This window comes from Talpa europaea (assembly GCF_964194135.1).
Source record: "Talpa europaea genome assembly, chromosome: 13".
Lineage (NCBI taxonomy): Eukaryota > Metazoa > Chordata > Mammalia > Eulipotyphla > Talpidae > Talpa > Talpa europaea.
In genome coordinates, this window is record NC_140080.1 from 31375805 (window position 1) to 31398968 (window position 23164).

A 23164-nucleotide genomic window follows, 5' to 3' on the forward strand; every position below is an offset into this window, starting at 1 on the left:
CAAGGCTATAACAACGGCAAAGCTGGAAACAGGTTGTCATTTGACTACTTACAAAGCCTCCAAACTTTTCCTCTCTGAGGTTGGCTCCTGGAGGCCTCTCCACATCCTTCAGAGACCAGCAACAGCCTTCTGGAAGATGAGCATGGTAGGGCAGAAAATGGCTGAAGATTCCAAAAAGCTGAAATCCCTGGGGGCTACTTCTGCAGTTCCTTTTATTTCTTATCAGAGTCTCCACCCCTACCAATTCTCTGTTCGTAGCTTGGGACTATTCCCATCAGCAGCAGCCCCCTTGAGGGGGTGCCACCTGTAGCAACCTTTGGCTTCAGCCCCAGGTTACACTTCCACCCTTAAGCCCTTTTGAATGGATGCTGTGGTGCTGACCCCATCCCCCAGACATTCCTGGCCCCAGCCTTTTGAACATTACCTGCTATCAGATCCCCTGCTGGCCAGGGAGCTAACCCACATGGTGCAGCAGATCTCTCCTGTCTTGCCCCCTGCACCCCTCAGCAGTGTATTTCAGTCAATCTGTTATAGGACAGGGAGAGGGGCAGCCCAAACCCCGCAAACCTGCCTATTCTACATGGGTTCTGCCATCCGCCGCATCAACACAAAACATAGGAGACTTTAATGGGAAGGAACTTTAATAAAACTAGGAAACAATACAGGTAAGGCAAAGAGTCTAGTTTCTAAATGAAGCATCCAGAGTTACCCGTCCCCTCGTGGGTAAAAGTCCATCCAAATGGGATTGGCCCAGAACAAGGCCCCAAAGCCTGCCACAAGTCTAAAGCATCTTCCAGTGGGGACCCACAGAAAAGGGTCACAAACAACTGGACAAGCCCAGAAGGAAAAGAGCAAAATCAACATCAAGATAAAAGCTGCCATTGTCACCTCCCCACGGGTCTCACCCACATTTGTGTCACCCAGTCCACCACCAAAAGACAAGCGCAGTTTCTTCACGTGTCTCTAGGCTCCATGCGCCTCCTCCAGGTCTCCTTCCGGCTCCATCCTGCTCCTTCCTTCCTCAGTCTCTTCTTCAGCTTCTCCTCTTCCTGCTCAGCTCCACCCTCCCTTGGGTGGGGCAGGGAACCTCCCCCTTTCCTGGGGACCACCCTGTTACAAATCCACCTATTCTGCTCCCCACTCTCTAGTGAATCCTCTCACTGCCCTCACACCTCTGGCTTTCACCCCAGTTCTTATATGCATAAAAGAAATAAATCTTTTTTTTTAAAAAAAAACTGCTAACATCCAAAAGGGAGCTGCCCCATCCACAGAGGTAGAATGGATATGACCTGGGGGTGAGGTTAGGAGGGGTGTACCCATATAAAATGACTTTTATATTGATGTATAACTCACATGCCAAAAAGACTCACCCTTTTAAAATATAATTCAGTGGGCTTTAATATCAAAGTTGCATAACCATCATCCCTAATTCCAGAACACTTCATCACCCCAATAAGATACTCACATACCCCATGCCCACGAGCAGTCTCTCCCTGCTCCCCTCTCCTCTAGCCCCTGACAACCACTAATCTGCTTTCTGTCTTTTGGATTTGCTTATTCTTGACATTTCATATAAATGGAACAAACAATATGTGGCCTTCTGTGTCTGGATTCTTTCACTTAGCATGGAGTGTTCAAAGTTCAGCTGTGCTTTAGAGACTTCATTCCTTCGTATTTTTAGTCATGCATGAGTTGATGGACATTTAGGGATCCACTTTGGGACTATTAGGAATAATACTACAATGAACATTCATGTACAAGTCTTTGGGTGGACATATGTTTTCAGTTCTCTCAGGGATACAGCATGGAGTAAGATTGCTGGGTCACGTGGGAACTCTGTTTGATTTCTTGAGAAACTGCCACAATGTTGTCCAAAGAGGCTATACACCATTTTTACATTCCACTGGCAATGTGAAGAGTTACTATTTCTCCTCACCCTGTCCAATACTTGTTATTGTCTTTTTGACCCTAGTCCCTCTAGTGAGCATGAAGGGGCATCTCATTATGGGTTTGATTTGCATTTCCCTGATGGCTAATGAGGTTGAATATCTTTCATGTGCTTATTGGCCGACTGTATATCTTTTTGAAGAATTATCTATTCAAATTCTTTGCCCACTTTTTAATTGGGTTATTTATCTTTTTTGTTGGGTTGTAAGAATTCTTTATATATTCTAGGTGCTGTACCTTTACCAGATATATGATTTGCAAATACATTCTCTCATTCTGCATCTTGCCTTTTCACTTTTGTGATGGTATCATTTGAAACACAAATGTTTTTAATTCTGATGCCATTCAATTTACATATTTTTTCCTTTGGCTGCATACACCTTTGGTATTAGACTGATTTTTTACATAGATACAAATTATCATCTCTCTTGCATCAACACAGGACAAGAGGGAAAGTTCATCCCAGCTTTAGAGTGCCCAGGAATGGGCTGGGCTGGGCCCTCCTGCAACGATCTGTTGCATTATAGCTCAACTTCTACACTGGCTCCATCCTGCTTCCCTTCCTACTTCATGAGGAATTTTGCCAAGTCCTTTGGTGACAGGACCACTGTCCACCTCACCAGCCTCATCTCATGTACACTCAACTCCCCTTATACTCCATGATCTAGCCATAGTGAACTGCTGTGCTTTCCCCAAAAGGTGATCTCTCTAACCTTTCGCAGCATGTCTATTCCTCCTCCTTCCTTCCTCAACACCCTCATCTATCCCTTCTCCTGGTCATATCCATCATCCATCTAAAGTGAGACTCAGTTTACCATCACTTCCGCTAGGATGCATTTGCTGACCCTTCTGTGTGCATCCAGAGATCCCTGTAACTCTCCTGTCCTTCCCCTTACCATAGCCCTTTGTACCTTCTCATTACTTTGTCTGTGCAACTCCCCATCATCCCCTTGAGGCTAGACACCCTCTCTTTGTACCACATCTCTACAGCTGGCACCAAGCCTGACATCCAGAAAGAGCTTGATAAAAATGTACTGAATGGGGCCTCCACTGATGGTGCAGCGGTTGAGCGCTGGGTTGTGAAGCTGCCCATAGCCTCTGCAGTGCCAGTTCGATCCCCGGCCACCGGCAAGGGTCCCACCAAAAAAAAAAAAAAAAGTACTGAATGAAGAAATACATACTGGAATATTAAATGCATACAAAGAACAAAAGCAGTCCAGTGAAGGCAGTAACTAAGTGGGGATGACCTCAGGAAGTAGGTCCTTCATAGGACTTCATAGGAGCTCCCCAAGACAAGAGTGGGAGGCTCCACCGATGTCCCCCCAGAGTTCTGGAGCCTACTTGGTCACCCCTGGGTTGTAAAGTCAGTATCACAGCCAAGCCCAGTCCTCTCTCATCCCAGCCATCTCCCACTGGGCTTCCCAGAGGCCACCTCGGCCCAGTCCCCCACCTTCACAAGATCCTTACACCTAGCAGTTTCCCGGATCAAGTGAGAAAATTTCTTCTAGAAGCTGCTAGAAATCAAACTACCTTTTCTGGGACATGCATAAAGTATCCTCTGGCTGCCTGGACATGGTTTTATGGGCTTCCTTATCAGCATGCTGCAGAAGTTGTAGGTATCAGGACAGACAGTTCCTTAGTTAATCATTCAAATAGGAGACCGAGGTTACATTAAAATGATGGATCTGTAGCTAAAAAATACATTTGGAATGTCCTCTGTAGTCTCAGCCTTTCCACCCAGGATGCCCTCAGCACAAATCCAGGCTGCATCTTTGAAGGTGGAGCTGAGGAACTAGGGGGAAGATCCTAAGTGGGGTTGTTAGTTCCCAGAGAGTGGGGTCTCCTCCCTGCTGGAGAGTGATACCTGTGTGAACCCGCTCATCCTCCCCCTCTAAGGGCCTGGTTTGATTACCAGAGCGGCACTGCTGACAATTGGTGGGCAGGGGCTTAACCCAGGCCTCTGCAGTTGTCACCACTCCCACCCCCCAGCCAGGACTAGAGAGGGATCCATACCTGGAGAGTACCCCCCTCAGATGGACACTTGGCAGCCAGACTATTCACATCATTTCTGTGATCTCCTTCAGTCCAGCACAGCTCAGGATGCCACTCAGCGGGCCACTGTTCAACATGAGGGTGTCCTGCAGAATGGGAGGGAAAAGAAGGGGAAAATTGCCTCCAAGAGGCAAACACCAAGTCTCACCTGCCTCCACCTCCCAGGTTGTGGCTGCTCAGAAAGATTTATGATGCTGCACACATGGGTCATTCCTGAGATAAAGGTCATAGATCTTGCAGCTGACAGGCCTCCTCAATCAGCTCTTCCGGAAAACTTCCTCGGTGATATATGAGCCAAGCCTAGAGCCTCAGCAACCTGCTCCTAAAGGTCTCCATTGCCTAGGATTTCACATTTATCCTGCAAATGGGACGTCCACCCATGAAGCCAATACAGTGAGAGGAAGATGGCAGAGTGGGGCTCTGCGAGGAAGCCTTCCCGGCCCAGTGCTGTCCTGCGGCCCCGTAGGGTAAATGAATTGATCAGGCATTTTACACAGCCTCTGTGGCTATCACCTGTGGCCTTGAACATGTTGATGCAGAAGGCATTTGGGAGTGCGGGCACGGGGCAGGCGTGCCTGATTGGGGACACCTGGAGCATGGGTGCGGGCGTGCATAAGTGGGCACACCTGAGCCTAGAGGCTGGCACTATAAGGACAGCATCACTCAGAGGCAGGGGATGGTGACGAGAGGACGATTGGCGTGACTAGAGGATACGAGACCATGAGGCGATATGAGACAGAGAATGCCATAGAGAGCCCAGAGAAAGAGCCCAGGGTGCTGGGAGGCTCAGCCGTCTGCCTGCCTCCCAGCACACCCTGCCTCCTTGCATGCCAGACTCCCTGCCTGGTGTGCCTGGGTACCTGGTTCCCTGAGAGCATTAAAGCTTGAAAAATCCACTGAGGGCTCCTGGACTCTCCTTATCAATCTGCCCAAATCCATAGTGGGCCTGCCCTATACCTGCTGGCATTATAGGCCCCCACTCTGAATCCCCTCAGCTGACACCATAAGGGGCCTTGCACAAGGTCAGTGTTCAGCCAAAATGACTGTAGAGGCAGATACTTGATGATGGACTATAAAAAGATGAGGGCTTTGAGTCCAAGATAAAGCAAAGCTGACTGGTGGAGAGGGAGCCACATGACATTTGGAGACAGGAGGCACGTAGGAATGTCGACTGTGGCCAGTCTCACTGGTTGCCTGCTCAGTGTTGTCTCCCTTCTTTCTCCCAGGTACAACTCTGAGTTTGCTTGGAGCACTTGGAGCATTGAGATGCCCAGTTTAAAGTATTCACCAATCCTGACTCCCTGCAGCTGGGAGCACAGCAAGAAACGTAAGTGGTGTTCTACTAGGGACTTTCTAAAAATTATTTCTTTCCTGCTACAGGCAGGGTGCCCTTCTACCTTCCCCGCCCTTCTTTTTCACACCCTTTAACAGATATGAAAATAGCTGTGAAGCCCCTATCTTGTAACATGCTGAGAGAGGGCAGAAAGACAGAAGGCCCTGGGACATCTGGGACACCAGGGAACTGCTGAGCCTGCCTGGAATGCCCACTGCTGGACCCGTGGTTTTGTGAGCAAAATAACCCACTTTTTTTTGTTAAACCACTGGAGTCATTTGCTGTCACGTGGAGCCAAGCACAATCCTGGGTGACAGTGTCTGGGCTGTTACTAACTCTAGAAATGTGACCAAGTTGCTTAACCTCTTTCTGGCTTCAGGTTCCCCAACCGCATACAGGGAGCAATGTGAGCAAACGTTGCAAAAGTAATAAATCACTCACTATGTGCAGGCACCATGCAGGGTAGTTCACCTGCATCACCCACTGCATGGAGACCGCGACCAGTGAATACAATAGGTAGCAACATGAAACACCAAATGCTCGCCTTGCCTACCTCAGTGGGCGTTTGTGAGAACCAGTTGAGATCACATTTGAAATTTCTTAGTAACAGAAGCAGTTACACCTCTGCCTACTAAACCCCAAGTTCCCTGCAGTCAATGGTTGCAGCCAGGAAAATGCCCAAGCCCTAGAGCAGGAAGAAAACTCTTAAGATGTGCTCCCACCTGAATCCAGAGGAAAGGAGGAAACAAAAGGATTTAAACACAGTTGAGCCAAATAGAAAGAGACCAAGTGGCTGCCTGCTGAAATTAGGTCCCTTCCCTTTGAGGCCTCCTTCCGGAACTCAAACCAGGTGTGTCCCTCCCAGCCCAGACAAGACCCTGGCATAGAGACCTTGTCTTTCTTGTGTTTCTCTTGTCTGACTCAGCGAGGCTGGGGTGCCTTCATGTAGCCTTGCAGTCCTCAAAGCTGACTGTCACAGCAGGAGACAGAGGCTCCCCTGGAGAGGCTACCTTTTCTGTTTAGAGCCTTCTCATGTGAATCTTCTCCACAAGCTCACACAGTTGTGAGTTGAGAGGGGTGAAGGAGACTGACTCATAGCCACCTGACCGGAGGACAGATTTGAACCCGCATCTCCAACTCCAAAGCTTCTGTTCCGATCTGCTGGCCTGTCTTTTGCCACTTTAGGAAATGATCCTCACTCCCTGTCTCTCTGCATCTGTCCCTCTGTATTTCTGTTGGTGTGGTATGGCCTCTCAGGCAATATGAATGGCCAACAAGCATATGGAAAAACATTCAACATCACTAATTATCAAGGAAACACAAATCAAAACCACAATGAGCTACCACTTCACAACCATGAGAATAGCCCAGATTAAAAAACCAGAACAACAGTGTGCCAGCCTGGTGTTTCTTTTATGTGTTTGTCTCCTTCTTTATGTGTTTTTCTCTGTATGTCTCAGTCTCTTTCTCTTGGTTTCTGTCTCTCTTGCTTCGGGTGGGTCTCACAGGCTTCTCCCCAGGTCTGTCAGTTTGTTGTCCTCTCTCTCTCTGGGTGGGTGTTTTTCCCCTCATGCCCTGCCAGGCCCCACAAGCACTGTAGCTGCTGTTTACCAGTCCTGTCTCTTCCACATCCAACTTCCATGTCCACAGTGACCGTCTGCTTTGTTAGTAGTTACATCTCAAACATCTAACACAGTAAACAGCAAAGATGCTGAATTGTTATTGTTTAATAAAAATTTGTTGAACATACTGTGAAGGGAAAATAAAGGATCCCAATACCAGGAAAGATGGAATGGCCTTTCTTAGAGGGGGCTGGGAACTAGGAATGGGGAAAGAAGGAACACAAAAGGAAGGAAGCATTTCTATTGCCAACTTTTCCAGTCCTTCTAGAGCTAACAGCTGGAGTATTCATCCAGTTGAATTTATTGTGTGTGTTTACTGGTAGAACTTAGTGGCACAAGGACTTAAAAACATGTGTGGCCTCAGAAACATCTTTGAGGACTCATCTCTAGAAGCAAGGAAAATGGAGAAAATAAACAGCTGGAACTATATAAAACTAAGAAGCTTCTGTACAGCAGAGGAGACAATACCCAAAACAAAGAAACATCCTACTGAATGGGAGAAAATATTTGCACTCCATACAACTGATAAGGGACTGATATCAAAGATCTATAAAGACCTTACACAACTCAACAATAGCAAAGTGAACAACCCAATCAACGAATGGGCGGGAGTGGGCCTCCCTGGTGGTGCAAGGGGTTAAGCACCACACTACAAAGCAATCCGCAGCCTCTGCAGCATGAGTTCGATCCCTGGCCAGGCAGGGAGCAACCCACATGGCAAAGCGGCCCTCTCCTATCTCTCCTGCTGCTCCCCTCAGCAGTGTACTTTGGTCAATCTTCCTGTTCTGTTTCCCACTGTATCTGGTGAATCCTCTCACCCTCCACATCTCTGGCCTGTACCTCAGTTCATGCATGCATAAATAAATAAATCTTTAAAAAAACAAACAAATAAATAAAAAAACAAATGGGCAGGAGAGCTAAAAAGACACTTCTCTAAAGAAGAAACTCAAATGGCCAACAGGCATATGAAAGGTTCAACATCACTAACATTCAGGGAAATGCAAATCAAAACCATGATGAAATACTACTTCACATCTGTGAGAATGGCCAATATTTTAAAAACCAGAAACAACAAATATGGTGAGGATGTGGAGAAAAAGTAACCCTCTTACCCTGCTGGTGGGAGTACAGACTAGTCCAGCCACTATGGAAAGCTGTGTGGAGGACCCTCAAAACACTAAAAATGGACCTACCTTATTATCCAGGAATTCCATGCCTAGGAATCTACCCAAAGCACAAAAAAAAAAACACTAATGCAAAAGGAAACATGCCCTCCTATGTTTATTGCAGCACTGTTTACAATAGCTAAGCTATGGAAACAACCCAAATGCCCCAAAACAGATGACTGGATGAAGAAGATGTGGTGTACATACAATGGAATACTCTTCAGAGATTAAAAAAAAAAAAAGATAAACTTGGCACCATTTGCAACAACATGGATAGAGCTAGAAGGAATTATGCTACGTGAAATCAGTCAGAAGGAAAAAGATAAATGTTTGATGGTTTCACTTATAGATGGAATATAGCAAACCTGAGCAATATAGCAAAACTGAGCAAAGGATCAGGAAAAAGACAAAACGTGCAAACTGAACCACAGAGCAGAGGCATATAGCAGGGGAAGGGGAGGAAGAAGGGTCAAAACAGGGGAGGAAACACAAGGGACTGTGGTGATGGGTCACAGGAGCTGCGGTGGTGGGAGAACCACAGGGACGAAATTAAATATTGTATAAAAATGAACAATGATTTAAGTAAATTTAAAATTTTAAAAAAGAGGGAAAAAAGATAAAATGCGGCATAGTAGTCAAAAATTAGTGCCAGGGATATGAGTTGAGATCTCACACCCCATGTGTGACTTCTCTGAGTGTTATCTCCTTACCAGAAAAGAGACAGCAAGAACAGGACCTGTGTGGAACCGAGGTGTCTTTGAAAAGAAAAAAGAACAGGACCTAGCAAGGAGAGTAAATGCTCACAGCACACAGGGCCCTTGGCTTACAGACGAGGACCTGGATTCCGAAGAGGGAGAAGAGTGCCTTGCAGGTCACACAACCATGAACCAGGCTACCTTTTGCCCTAGGCCAATGGAAGGCTAGAGCACAGAGCAGCTTTCCAGGCTGGAGTGACCACAGTGCAGGAGTCTCCGAGGGACCAGACCTGTAGTCACTGCCTTTCCTCAGCTCCAGCGAAACCTCAGATGTCGATAGGCAGACATGGATCCTGCATCCTCCACTGGCCTCCTGGGGGGCCTGGCTCCGCCTCGGGCACTAACAGGCCCCTTGGAAACTGCCAATGAACAACAGCCAGCTGCCTTTCTAAAACCTAGACCCCAGGCCTCCCCGGTGGTGCAGTGATTGAGCGCTGGATTGCGAAGCTGCCCGCAGCCTCTGCAATGCCAGTTCGATCCCCAGCAGCTGGGCAAGGGTCCCACATGGTGCGCAGACCTCTCCTGCTGCCTGCTGTTCCCCTCAGCAGTATGTTTCGTCAGTCTGCCTGCTCTGCTCTCCCCTCTGGCTCTGGTGAATTCTCTCACCCTCCTGTGCTTCTGACTGTACCCAGTGCTTGTATAAATAAATAAATAAATCTTTAAAAAAAAAAAAGGAATTAACCTTTAAAAAAATTAAAAATAAAAAAAATAAATAAAACCTAGACCCCAGTCTGCCCATGTGCAAATGTGAGAGCTGGATTTGACAGTGTCTACTGTCCCGGCCAGATGCCCCTTCCGAGGTGACTGACATGCAGCATTGCAGGGGAAGCTGCCCGGGCAGCAAGGGATGGCCAGTGGGGAATGCAAACTGCTCAGTGAAAATCACACTAGGCAGAGTTTCAATTCTGATTTTTTATTTTAATAGATTAGTTACTTAGAATCAAAAGACCCTATCTGTAAATGGGGCCTCCCTGGTGGCGCAGGTGGTTGAGCTCAGCACTGTGAAGCTGTCCGGTTCGATCCCTGCCAGTCTCGGAGCAACCCACATAGTGCAGCGGACCTCTCCTGTCTTGCCCGCTGCTCCCCTCAGCAGTGTATTTCATCAGTCTGCCTTTTCTTTTCCCTACTCTGTCTCTGGTGAATCCTCTCACCCTCCCGCACATCAGGCCTGTACTCTGGCTCTTGTATAAATAAAATAAATCTTTGGGAAAAAAAAAAAGACCCTATCTGTAAATGTTAAATCATTTAGTACAAAAAACCATGCAATGGTAGATGAGAGTCATACAGCAAGGGTTGGGGAGGGGAGAGCACAGGGGACTGTGGTGATGGATCCTGGGTGCTGTGGTGGTGGGAGAACTATCAGGACTAGACCTGAGAGGAGAAATCAAATACTGTACAAAAATGAACAATGATACAAAAAATAAATTAAAAAATAATAAGTTGGTAGAAATGTCACCAAGTGTGATGAAACTGGGCCAGTGGGGCCCAGGGGAGGGAAAGGTGTGTATACTCAAACTAGCTCGTTTGCCCGTGCGTCTGTCCTGCCCCAGCTCCCTCTCATTGGCCACATTGTCCAGCCAGCTCCTGCCTGCTTTTGAGGTTGGCCAGTGGTGACCTCCCAGCTGCCAAGTGTACCCATAGATTACACTGGGGTTTGAGGATGACACAGCTCACCCAGCACGCAGACTCAATAGGAGAATGGGGCCTGCATTATTTCTCAAGAGATTCTGTGTGACCTTGGGCCAGTTGATTAACTCCCGTGATCCGTGAACTGGGCATCATCTACCTCGATGAGATGTTCTGAGGATTAAGTGTGATTAATGTGCTCAGCACAGGGCCCGGCACGTTGTAGACACACAGTCACTGCTAGCTACTGTGATTACTGAAACAACTGCAACCGAATCCTCTAATCAGGCTGACTCTGAACTCAATTGTGGGTCAAAAGGGCTAGGCAGTTCTACCTGGTCAACAACACTGCTCACTACAGAAACACCCTCAGATAAATGAATTCACATCTGTGGGCCTCTTCTGTCCCAGGGGACACAAATTCCTGTCTGCCAGTCTAGAGCGTTGTTTCGGATTCAAAGTGGCCTACCCTCATCATTCTGCAAAGGGTGAGCAGCACGAGGCCTTTCCATCTATTCACCTGTGTGAGGGTGAGAGCAAAGGTCACTGTTCAAGGCCAACCCAGGGCATCAGGGAGGAGAAGTAGAAAGTGCAGACACCTTCTGAGCCCTCCTCACATGCCTTTGTTCCTTCTCCCATAAATATTTCCTGAATGCCCACTGAGTGCCAGGAACAATGGATGCAAATCCAAGCAGGCCATGCCCTCTTGGAGCTCAAAATATCCTTTCCAAATGGGGGGAAATTTGTCCCGAAGGCTCTCGCTCATTCCTTGGGTCTCTGGCTTGAGACCCTCTCTGTCACCAGGAACAGGGCAGAGCCACTGACATCTTGCAGGGGCCTGGGACAGTCCAGTTTGTTAACCAGAGCGGAAGCCCAGGTCCCTGAGCAGGTGGATTTGAGAAGTCACAGCTGAGCCAAGCCCCCAGTCCCACTTTGGAAAAAGCCCAGTCTAACCAGCCAGCTTACTCTCCAGACCAGACTTCTCCGGGGAACACTCAAGGGATTCAAGAGGAGGGGTCTGGAAAGGGGCAAGGCTGGGCAGCCAATAGGAAATTGCTTCTATAGGAATTGCTCCCCTCCTCAGAGGTTGTCATCAGATGAAAGGCAAAATTACAAAGGATTTAGTGGAGTCTGGCACAAGTAAGTGCATAATCACAGCAATTGTTGCCATCACAGAAACAAGCATTACTGGTACCATCAACATAGAGGGGGCACTTGTGGTCTGAGGAGCAGGTCTAGTGTTCATTGAGCCACATGTGCACTTCCCAGCACCTCCTGGGAGCCTTCCTCACCTTGATGTTTCTCACCTCCCCCAGCTCCTTCCCTTCCTCACCTCCTCAGGCTGTAGTGACAGAGGATTAAGGACACAGACTCTGTAGTGCGATCAATATCCTGGCTCCATGCCTCTGCAGCACTGCTACCTTAGGCAAGTTGCTTAACCTCTCTGTATCTCATGGCTTCATCTGTAAAATGAAGACAATAGAAACTTGGAAGACCGTGGTGAGGATTAAATGTATTGGTATAAGCAAAGCACTTAGAAAAATGCCTTACATGTAATAGTAATAAATGCTAGTTATTTTTACTTCATGTATGTTAATATTTTATAAACATCTAATAGTTGCATATATTTAATAAAGAAATTAGGATGTATATACTTAATAAAACATAACAAAATGCCTATGAAATATCTAGGTTTATAAACTCAAAAATAAGTGTTTACAGCTGAACCTCAAAGCCGAGCTAGCACTCCTGCCTCACCACGACCAGTGTGCAGCAGCCTGCACCACCAAACACTGACCGCGGGGACTGGCCTCTCTGGGCCTCTGGGCCCCTGGACTCCGTGTGGGCTGGCCCGACACTGGAGCCAAGTTCAAAGACCAAAGAAACCCAGACCCTGTCCAGCCAATCTTAAGGAGAAAAATTTTTTAATCTGAAGACACACAGGATATTTTTTTCAATATCTGCGACATGAAGCGCTAAGCAATAGAAATGAAATACAGAGAAAAGTCCTCACGTTGAGCTTTTATTAAAATTAAAGTAACAAAGTATGGGAACACGATTCCTGTTAAAATAATACATTTGAAGAAGTGTTTCTTCAGCCAGCACTGTAACTGATCGGAGCATGTGACTAGTGTTATTTTACAAGTCAGCCAGTCTCTGGCATCCAAGCAGAAAACATGACATCAAGGCCCTCACCGACGCAATGTGTTGCTCAGGTTGTCAGTGATCGAGTCTGTCTGCCTACGGACAACCACATGGACACGCACCCACACAGACGTGCACATTCAGTGTCTTGAGTTTTCTTCCAAAGAAAGTATTTTACACATCATATACAAATTAAACAAGAAGTCCAACAAACGTCCTTTATTGCCACTGAAAGGGAGGGGGGATAATTTGTAATCTCCTATCCAAGGGCAAGAACATAACACGTGGGGAATTTGTTTCTCCAGACACCGCCGTCCCCATGTTTCTGCCTTGGATGATGCGTATCCACAAGTCACTGAACCCCATGACAAAGGCCGCACGGGGCTACGAGGTTGTGATTATCCACTATGGAAGAAGCCTCTTCCATTCCCAAATGTCAGAAGCGTTGCCGGCTTTTCTGCTCTGTCAGTAGATACACAGCACAGCTGAACATGAGGGGCTTAGGACTCTTAAATAGTGCAAACACTTAAAAAAATACATTCCAACCCCCTTGCTCCTCTAGGCAGACAGAGCCTTAAAAACTCTAGCTAGCTGGAATAGGAGTTTGCTCAGCCTCCCAACTTGATCCAACAAGGTACAAATGGGGAGCATGGAGGCAAGTCAAAATGCACCTGTCCCAACAATAAAAATAAAGAATTTTTCAAAACAAGGCTGATGGCAGATACACAAAACAGAGCCTGGAGTGGAGACACAGCTCAAGAAACAAATAAGTTGTAAGTGTACAGTGTGAGCTTATGCAAAGCAAGGCTTAACACATTCTGAATGGGGCTCATGAGGAGTGACCCCTTTTTTTGAAGCTGAGAGAAAAGATGCTCCCCAAAGGGACATCCCCTGGCACCAAAGGCCTTAAGCTGTTAGAAGCTGCAGAGGAACAGGGGACGAAGGATAGAGGACTGGTCTGCCGGACCCAGGAAAGTCCTGGGAGCACGAAGAGGAGGGAGGGCCCCTCTGGGCGTCTCCACACTCTGAGTGCCAGGCTCATTGCTAGGCAGTGAGAGCCACCAGGAGAGGGTCCAGACAGCCTCACCCCTGCAGAAAGCAGACCCCCCTCAAAGTGGACAGGCAATATAGATGGGTAAGTGCTGAGTCAGACTTAATGATAGTCCCTAAGCAATTCAAGTGTTTTTGTATTTTTTTATTTCTGCAATCTCCCATGAAAATGGTGTAAGAAAAAAGAGTCCAAGTCAAAGGGACTCGTCTACCTGGAACTAGTGGGAAATCAGTTTGGAGAGGGTGAAAAACAAAGGGAAGAAAGCGACAGGCATGAATTATATTTGAGAGTGAATGAACATACAGAACATAACATTTCATTATCATGGACAATAAAAAGCAATTCAAATATCCTGAAAAAATTATCTTATAAAAATATCTACATTAAAATTTTAGCCTGAAAGCTATAGCTTCAATTTTATAAAAAGGCAATCTTTGAAAGGATCTGGCTCAGGAATATACAAACATTACACAACAGATATCAAAGTAAGACAGCTCAAAAAAGCATCTTCGGGGATATTGCAACTGGTTTGTCATGAAATAGAATTAAATATTCTTATTGCATAGCAGAAAATGAGGTCACTTTCATGTGCATAATACTGCAACTTTTTAGATGGAGAGATGCCATTGGCTACTTAGGAGAAATAACTTTGGAATTCAGAGTCTGACTTCTTTGTTATCCAAATCAGTATCCAAGTGGCATCTCAGCTGCTTCTAACCTTGGGCTGCAATTCCATTTCATCACTGTGATCAGATTGCAGATACAGCACTGGCAAAGCTGCATTCACAAGCAGTTGTGGCCACATGAATTTGGGGTGAAGGATGGAGGGGCAGGGCAGGGGTTCACCAACCATGTGACCGGCACAGACTTGAAAATAAGTCTGCTGTGTACATGATTAAGAGAGAATCGTACCTGGGAATAAAGAGACAGCGGGTTTGGGATGGCATCTGTGGGCAGCTAGAGCAGATTGGCTTTTTGGTGATGACGTACCAGTGTTCTAGTCCCCATGAGAAAGGACGCACAAGGATGAAATGAACATGGCCTCAGCAGCACCACCAGCAGGGCAGTGCTTCCTGGGAGGGGAGACTTAAGGTGGAACCAATGGCAAAAATCCAAAAGCAGAACACATGGCTCCCTAGCTTTCAGGGGAGGGCCCCTTTCTGGGAAGATGACACACAATCAAGGGCCTTCCCCACATAAGCATGGAAGTCCAGTTTCTAGGTGTTGCGCAAGGGCCCATGTGAAATCAGGAGCTGTGTGAAGAGCACGCAACAGACCCTAGCCCCTAACCTCCTCCCCACCACACACACCACAATAAAGTCCTGAACCTTCTTCAGAGAGGGAGGAAGAACATGTGGAACAAAAAGCTCATTCCATTGGCTTTGGATCCAGAGTCAGGCAGAGCTCCAGTGCCCGAGGAGACCACGGCCCCCAAATTCGTGCGTGTCTTCATTCCTTCAGAGACTTTCCTTCCAGGTCCACCAGAGCTGGGTATTTTCCCAAAACTACTAAAATTTCTGGGTGTTCTCTAAATATCTTGCTGAAATAACATCTCAACTTCGGAAGAAGTTTCATCTCGGGGAACGTGTTTAGTGCACACAATAAATATACAGGAAATACACAAAGTACACATGTGTATACTGGAGAGGCTCTTGGGTTCCTAACAGTGGGACAAGGTGGAGGGAATGCCACTCGCCTGCAGCATCAACCTACAAGTAGCTGGTTGCACCAGGACTCATGACGCCCCTTGGTCCGCTGTAAGTAGAGCCTGACATCAGAGAAGGTTAAACCCCAGCCCTTGAGGTATGAGACTGTCCTCCAGACTTAAGATTTCCCCTCCTTATGCTGAAAAACACCCACATAAGCAGCTGGCTAACTTAGAAACAGCACTGCTTGAAGTTTCTTTTTTTTAAAATGCAAATAGAATCCATGTGCCCTCAAATAGCCACCTCTCCCTCCAGATGCTTGAAGTTCTGTCATTAATCATTCCTCCTGTATTAATACAGTTCTCATCAAGCTTTTTCTAAAAAGCACATACCCCTGGGAGATCACACATCCAGGGCCTACCACCATCTCCTCCACAATGGGAGAAGCAAGGAGGAGGGGGTGATATGGAAGCTGGAGAGGGGTTGCAGATACTGTAACGGGGGGAGCACAGGAGCAGAAGACAAGGATTTCAGACAGGCTTTACCAGAGTCACAAAGTGCCAAGGCCAGGGCCAGCCCTGGCCAATATACTCCTTCAAAGTCACCCATGTCTACCTGAGCCACATGTGATCCCAGGCAATGCAAGGAAAGACTTTGGGTTTGGGTTACCCTCCAAATGAACATCTTTTTGAGAGGCTGTGAATAACTAGGCCTGGAGAGCAAGTATTAAGGGGACTCTCTTATCCCAGGAAATCCCAGAAGTAGGATCCTCTCTGAGACTGTTAGGGCAAGGACTAAATCCTTACCACTTTGGTTTGTTGTTTTTGCTTTTCATATCTATCTTTTTTTCTCCAGTGTGTTTTTCAGGACTTCTTTGAAGAGCTAGTTTTCCCAGCTAAAGAGACAAAATCTCCCAAACCTGCAATGCATGACATCAACAAGCAGTGGCCAGGAGACTGGACAGTTCACCTACTTCCTGGCGGAAAGCCTAAGGAAGAGAACCAGAAGGGGCTGGGGAAGCCAACTGTTGCTAGTTCTAGCACACAAAGGGCCCGGTGTGGCCACCAGAACACCCAGCTCATCTGCAGATGGGGCTAGAAGTCAGGCCAGGGCATGGCATGGTCAGAGCACTGCCCTTCTTGCCAGTTATTTCTGGACCTTCCCTGTCCAACTGGACCTCCAGAAAACAGCTTTAGTAGTCTCAGGGGCCCCCATGGGGCAAATCCAGAGAGATTTCTGTGATTTGATTTTTAGCATAGCAGAAGGATCAGTAGTAAGGAAATCCAGTAGAACTGTCACACACACACAACCCAACTCAGTGAAACATTATGACACACAGACACACACACACACACACACACACACACACACACAGAGTTCAGGTTATCTGTTGTTCCTGTAGAAACACACAAAAATCCCAAAGATGCTGGCCAGAGCTATGATGAATGCATTGCTCAGGGCAGAGGCCAAAACACCTTGGGGGAACAAGAGGTGGGCACCGGTCTGCAAGCCAGTCGCCACTCTGCCAAGTTGGAGGAGGGTGCTTCTCGCTCTGGTGCACACTGCCCGCTCTTGCAGCAAGGGGCATCCAGCCTCAGGGTCGTGCTGTTCTGAGTCACAGACAGCACCTCCTTTCCTCCACCTCCTGGCAGTGAGAGTTGGGGTCACAAGGGCTTGTGAATCACAGCAACACCTACGATGAAAAGAGAAGAAAGTTATCTTAGCTTTTCCAAAGTTATTCAGAATCCCTAGGAGTTCATGAATCTGAGACACAGTAGACCACAATGAGAAACAGGCATGATTTGCATCCAAACATTAAAGGGCCTGTGGACTCAGGTAGCCAGCACTGGCTGCTCTCCACTCCAACAGCCAAATCCCAGCAATAACTGAACCCACAAGCACAGTCACTCAACATCTCAATCAGAGATTTCACCCCACATATCACAGGGACTAAACTCAAACAGGAGTGACCCCCTCACCTTCCCAAGCCTCCCACTCAGCTTAACCCTCACCGGAAACCCAGAGGCAGCTCCACAGCTCTGAATTTGTTTCACTTTAAGGGAAGCGATGAGTGAATTCATGTTTACTTTTAGAAACCACTGAAAAGAACTAGAAAGAACAGTTTTTATGGAAGTAAGAAAAACTGAATCCCATTCCTAGCTCTGCCACCATCAAGCTGTACTGTGGCTCAGGCAAGTCCTTTGATGTCTTCAGGCTCAGTCCCATACTATTTATTATCATCTTACTGGAGATCTTTCAGTACTATATTCTACACTGCAATGCCCCTCTTATCCATGGGGGATATGTTCCAAGATGTCCAGTGGGTTCCTGAAACCACAAGCAATATCCAGCCCTAGATATGAGATGCTTTTTCCTATACATACAGACCTATGATAGAGTTTAATTTATAAGCTTGGCACAGTAAGAGATTAACAATAACTACAAATAAAGTAGAACAAGATACTGAAAGTCACTGAATGTGGTCTCGCTCTCAAAAATATCTTCTTATTCACAATATTTTTAGACTGTGGCTGACGTGAGTAACTGACACCAGAGAGAAAGAGGACTGCTGTACTTGGATAAACTCCAGACAGGTCTGAATGTGTTACGGTTTCAGCCAAGTTGAACCATATGCAACATCTAATTTTATAAATCCATGTATGACCCTAAAATCTTGCTGTAATAGACTGAGGCCCTCAAGCAGGTACTGTAGGTTGACTTAACATCCCTTCTACTAGAAACCAGCATTTGATGAGCTCAGCTCCCTAGAATGCCTGTAGCTGGAAGAGCAAGTGACCTAATCCTGGCCAGCACAATCGGGAATCCAAGACTGCAATGTCGGCTTTGTCCTTTGTCCTGCCTGAAATGCTCGTGCAAGGCCCAAAGGACAGCAGTTGCTGTAGGCAAAGCCGGCAGAACAAAAAGAGAGGAGAAGCCTGGATCCTCAGTGACAGTCTGAGCCACCAGGACTTCTTTCTGCCTGAGACAAATACACTCCTTCCTTAAGCAAGTAACTCAGTTTTTCTGATGCTTGTGGCTGAACAAAATCCCACCTTATAGGCAAGGACTGCAGGTTAGAGGTAAAATATGACTGGAATCTTATTTTAATATATTCCCATGGCTATAAAAATTCTGGCTGAAGATGAGAACAAGAGAATATTATTAGAAGCAACCCCAGAATACTCCAATGGTGAGATTCTGCTAAGACATCCATCTCATGCTAATTCCTGGATAAAGGTACAGAACCAGAGTCCTCAGACCCAGATATGCTGTCTGACCTTAAAATCTTCTCTTTTAGTATAATAATAAAGTATTATATTTTCTTCATGGACAATTTGGAAAATACAGAAGAACACGAAGGAAAAAAACTTTAATCCCTTCATACAAAGAGAATCACCATTATCTTTTTGGGATATTTCCTGGCTTCTAATAATAAGGGCTTTTATATGCCAGGCAGCCATGGTGCTAAATGCTCCCCACATATTATAACATTTAATTCTCAAACAGCCCTAAGAAGCTGGGTGTAATTTTATTTTCATTTTACAAATGAGAAAACAGGGGTTCAGTCAAATTGATTGCCTTGCCCAGCACCCCAGGACCAACAAATTCAGATCTGACTCCATCTGCTTCCGTAAGCAGTAGCTATTCAACCCTCCACGACCCAGGACAATATGGCTGAGTTCATATGGGATCATACATTTTTCACCCTCCTTTTTAACCTAACAGTGCTTGTATGTGACAGTGTGTGCCAACAACCATTTTCTCATGACGTTAAAAATATTTCCACTGTATAGATATTCCACAGTATAACTATTTCCCTCATGCCAGATAGTAAGAAGAACTCAGTCTTTTGCTATTATGAGTAATGTTTCCATAAATGTGTCCATAAATCTTTGCAATTCAGGCCATTCCCTTAGATTCTCAGACAGTGAATTTACTCAGTCAATGAGCTTGAACACAAATTGCATGTTTGCTTGACAGTGCATGGTTAATAATTAACCATGAGAAAAGAATACTCTAGGACCAACATGCCTATAAGATCTTTCACATTCAGTTGGGAAAAAAAAGTCCTAAATGGTGCTTGAGGGGGGGGAGTGAAATAAGTTCATTGCAATTGAAGTCTTGTATTGACAGAATGTGACACAAACCCCTTTGAGCTACACAGCATGATCTTTCTCTGCACTGAAATCTAAGCAAGAGGAAATGATTGGCCTTTCTAATGCAAAATAACAATAAGAATATAACTGGAGTGGTATCTCATTACATAAGATAATGGTTGTAAAACGTTTAGAACATTGCCTGGCACATTATATATGCTCAATAAATAAATGTTTGCTCTGGCTATTCCATTTTCTGCAAAGCTAGACCCAGGTTCTGGGCTACAGCATGGACATGTGTTTGCCTGTCTCCCTATAGATTCTTGGCCTCAGCTGCACCGGCTCTGATTCTGCCACCCACATCTCACCAAACCCATTACACATACTCCCCAAGAATAAGTTCCTACAATAGCCTCCTGCCTTACTCCTCCATTCAGCCTCTGACTTGGAATGCCTTGTCCTTCAACCCTGAGCTGCTTGGGCAGGGGCTCAGGTTTGAATCCTGTTTGGGTTTGAATCCTGCCTTTGCCATTTTTAGCTGTGTGGCCTTGGCAGGTTAATTAAATTCTGCAAACCTCAGCTTCATCTTCAGTAAAATGGCAGGATACAGGCCCACTCAAGCAGGGGTTCTTGAAAAGACATGAACAAATGTCACACTGGCTAAGACATTGAGTGGTGGCTCGGGGAGGGGCACCCAGCACAGAACCGCTTCTGTGACCCACTCCAAGTTTAAACAAGCCCCGTCGCCTCCAGGAAGTGCTCGCTCCCACAACTGCCAGTTCGCACCTGTCACGTCCTAAAGTCTGTACCGTGCATCCCATTTAGGACTTGTGTGTACATCATCTTGCATTTCCTATTTTATGTATACAGGTCTTGCCTTTGCAATTAAATTTTTGGAAAGCAAGAATTGTATCTTATTCCACCTAGGACATTAGCACAAAACCAACCAGAAATGGCAAAGAAATTCTAACTACTCTCATGACAACGCAGATGAGTTGGGTGTAGCTTCTTGGAACACTGTGTTAAGAAGAATTCTAAGGTTACATGCAGGTTCACTGGGAAAACAAGTGCTAATTATGGGTATCTGTCGTGGGCACAGAATGAAGGAGTGGTGACATGTGACAATTATCTGCCATCCCTGGAGGAGGCACTCAGTCCCAAGTTAAGCACACTCACGCCCACCCTGCCCAGGGGGCCCCCAGCTTGGGGGTGGGGGACAGGGTGGGGACGGTGCCCACAGACCTGCATAGCTCCGCCCTGTGCTCATGTTGGTTGGCAGCAGCGTCCATTTGTCCGTGACAGGATTGTAGTACTCGACTGAAGCCAGGTTGCAGGACCCATCATCCCCTCCAACCACATACAGCAGCCCATTCACAGCACAGACCCCTGGAAGCAAACAGAAGTCATAGGAGATATTATAGCAGGAGCACCAAGGATTGAATCCATGAGAGAAATATGGAGAGTGCTTGGGGTTCTCTTCTTCCTCTCTCTGGTTGCAAAACCAAGAACTGGCTCCACAGGTTTTTTACTCAACAGAAGAACTTACTGATAACAGCCACTGGGATCCCAGGAAACCCTATTCTAGGTCACTTCTCTGGCCACTCTGCATGTACTACTATTTGGGCACATGGATGTTCCCTGCCCCCAAACTTATAAATGTCAGAGCACCTTGGGTAGGGCCCCCTTTGTAGGGGAGCAATGTCCACCCAGACCTCCATGCCCAGTCTGACTACCAATAAGGCAATTCAGGGGCTGCTACTACTTTGCATGTAAGGCTTTCCTTGAGAAGCCTCTTATATCCATACTGTGGAGCTAATGGTTGTTTGTGGTCCCTTACATGACTGGGGTCTAAACCCACAGTTCCCAGAGACATGGATGAGGCACTCCTACCTCCCAGCTTTCAGATTTAGGGTAAAGTCTCATGGGCCAGGACTCAAGAGTAGGCAAATGTAATGTGATACTGCTCCATCAAGACATTAAAAGGCCATAGTCTAATATACTGTGTGTTTTTTCTAAATTAGATCAAGGGATGGACGAGGTTCCAAAAACTTATGAACTATCAGTGTTGGTGAAAATACTCTCAAATATTGGTGAGCAGATAAAATGCACCACCTTCCTGGATGATGTCTAAAGCACATGTGCCCTCTCAGGCTCAGAAATTCCACTCTGGCTTTTTCGTCTTCTTTTTTTTTTTTAAGATTTATTTATTTATTCATTTATTTATTTATTTATTTATTTATTTATTTATTTATTTATTTATTTATTTATTTATACAAGTACTGGGTACAGTCAGAAGCTCGGGAGGGTGAGAGAATTCACCAGAGCCAGAGCAGGGAGCAGAGCAGGGAGCAGAGCAGGCAGACTGAAGAAGTACACTGCTGAGGGGAGCAGCGGGCGGCAGGAGAGGTCTGCTCGCCATGTGGGACCCTCGCCCTGCGGCCAGGGATTGAAATGGCGCTGCAGAGCTGCGGGCAACTTCGCAACCCAGCGCTCAACCACTGCGCCACCAGGGAGGCCCTCTGTCTTTTTCTTCTAAAGAAATATTTTAGATCTGTGCACTGATTAGCTATAAGGCCCATTTACAATGATCAATGCATTACTTGTAGAAAAGATGGAAATAACCTAAAGGTCCAATACAGATTATTTAAAATGTGATACAGCCATATAACATAATAACAGGCAAAAACATTTAATGTTATATTTGTGAAAGATTGTAAAGTGGATTTAAAAGTCTGGCTATGAAATGGCATTATGGCATGATGCCTTTTTATTATTAAAAAAAAGATCTATATGCGAATGTGTATATACCACATTAACATCTAAACTGAATTCCTGGACTCTAGATAGACTGGCTGTCAGTTGATAAATGGCCCTCTATTTACACTTCTAACAAGTCAGCTACAGATGGGGTTAACAAACAGGCAATATGACTATTAAGGAATTAAATATGCCTGGAGATAACCGTTTGTCTTACCAGCCATGAAGCTGGACTAAGCCAACACTCTCGTAGAATCAGGAGGCATAAACCAAGCTATACTAACATAGGACACAAAATAGAGGGCAGAGTTCTGAAAGAAAATAGCTTATAGGGGCATCAGGTTCCAGGAAATAAAAAACTATTTCTTTTTCTTTTTTAAGATTTATTTATGCATACAAGAGCTGGGGTGCAGGCCAGAGGTGTGGGGGGTGAGAGGATTCACCAGAGACAGAGTGGGGAGCAGAACAGGCAGACTAAATGAAATACACTGCTGAGGGGAGCAGCAGGTGAGTCAGGAGAGGTCTGCTGCGCTATTTGGGTAGCTCCCTGGCTGGCCAGGAATTGAACTCATGCTGCAGAGGTTGCAGACTGCTTCATAGACTGCATCTTAACCCCTTATGCCACAAGGAAGGCCCAAAAACTACTATTTCTAAGGTAAAATCATCCCTACAGAAAGGGAAGGGGAGAAAGGACACTCAGAGAAGGCAACAAGAGATAATCAATCAGGGGCCTGGCTATCCCTGAGAGGAAGACAACTGGTTTCAAGTAGAAAATGGTGGGTCTCATAGCCAGGTGCTGGAAGGTAGAGCCTAGTGTCATGGCCTGATCACATCCTCACAGCCCTGTGCTTTACCCGCCAGAATCTTTGGGCAGAGTCTTTGGGTAGGAGCCGCTGATGGCTTTTCTGAGTCTGCGTCCATATGTGTGCAGGGAAAGTCACCATCATTCACTGGGAGGGAAGGGGCC

At 46.2% G+C, this 23164-nt stretch overlaps 1 protein-coding gene across 1 annotated transcript in view; it reads right to left on the reverse strand.

Annotated features, from left to right (window-relative positions):
- Window positions 1–20510: 20510 nt before the first annotated feature.
- The window catches only part of KLHL3 (kelch like family member 3), a gene marked incomplete at both ends in the record, with an annotated part of 112314 nt that continues 109660 nt past the window's right edge, over window positions 20511–23164 (reverse strand). The window contains 2 exons of the mRNA XM_084252621.1: window positions 20511–20524; window positions 20683–20826. Of these exons, the coding sequence (XP_084108747.1) occupies window positions 20511–20524; window positions 20683–20826 (158 nt within the window). The remainder of the gene's footprint in view (window positions 20525–20682; window positions 20827–23164) is intronic.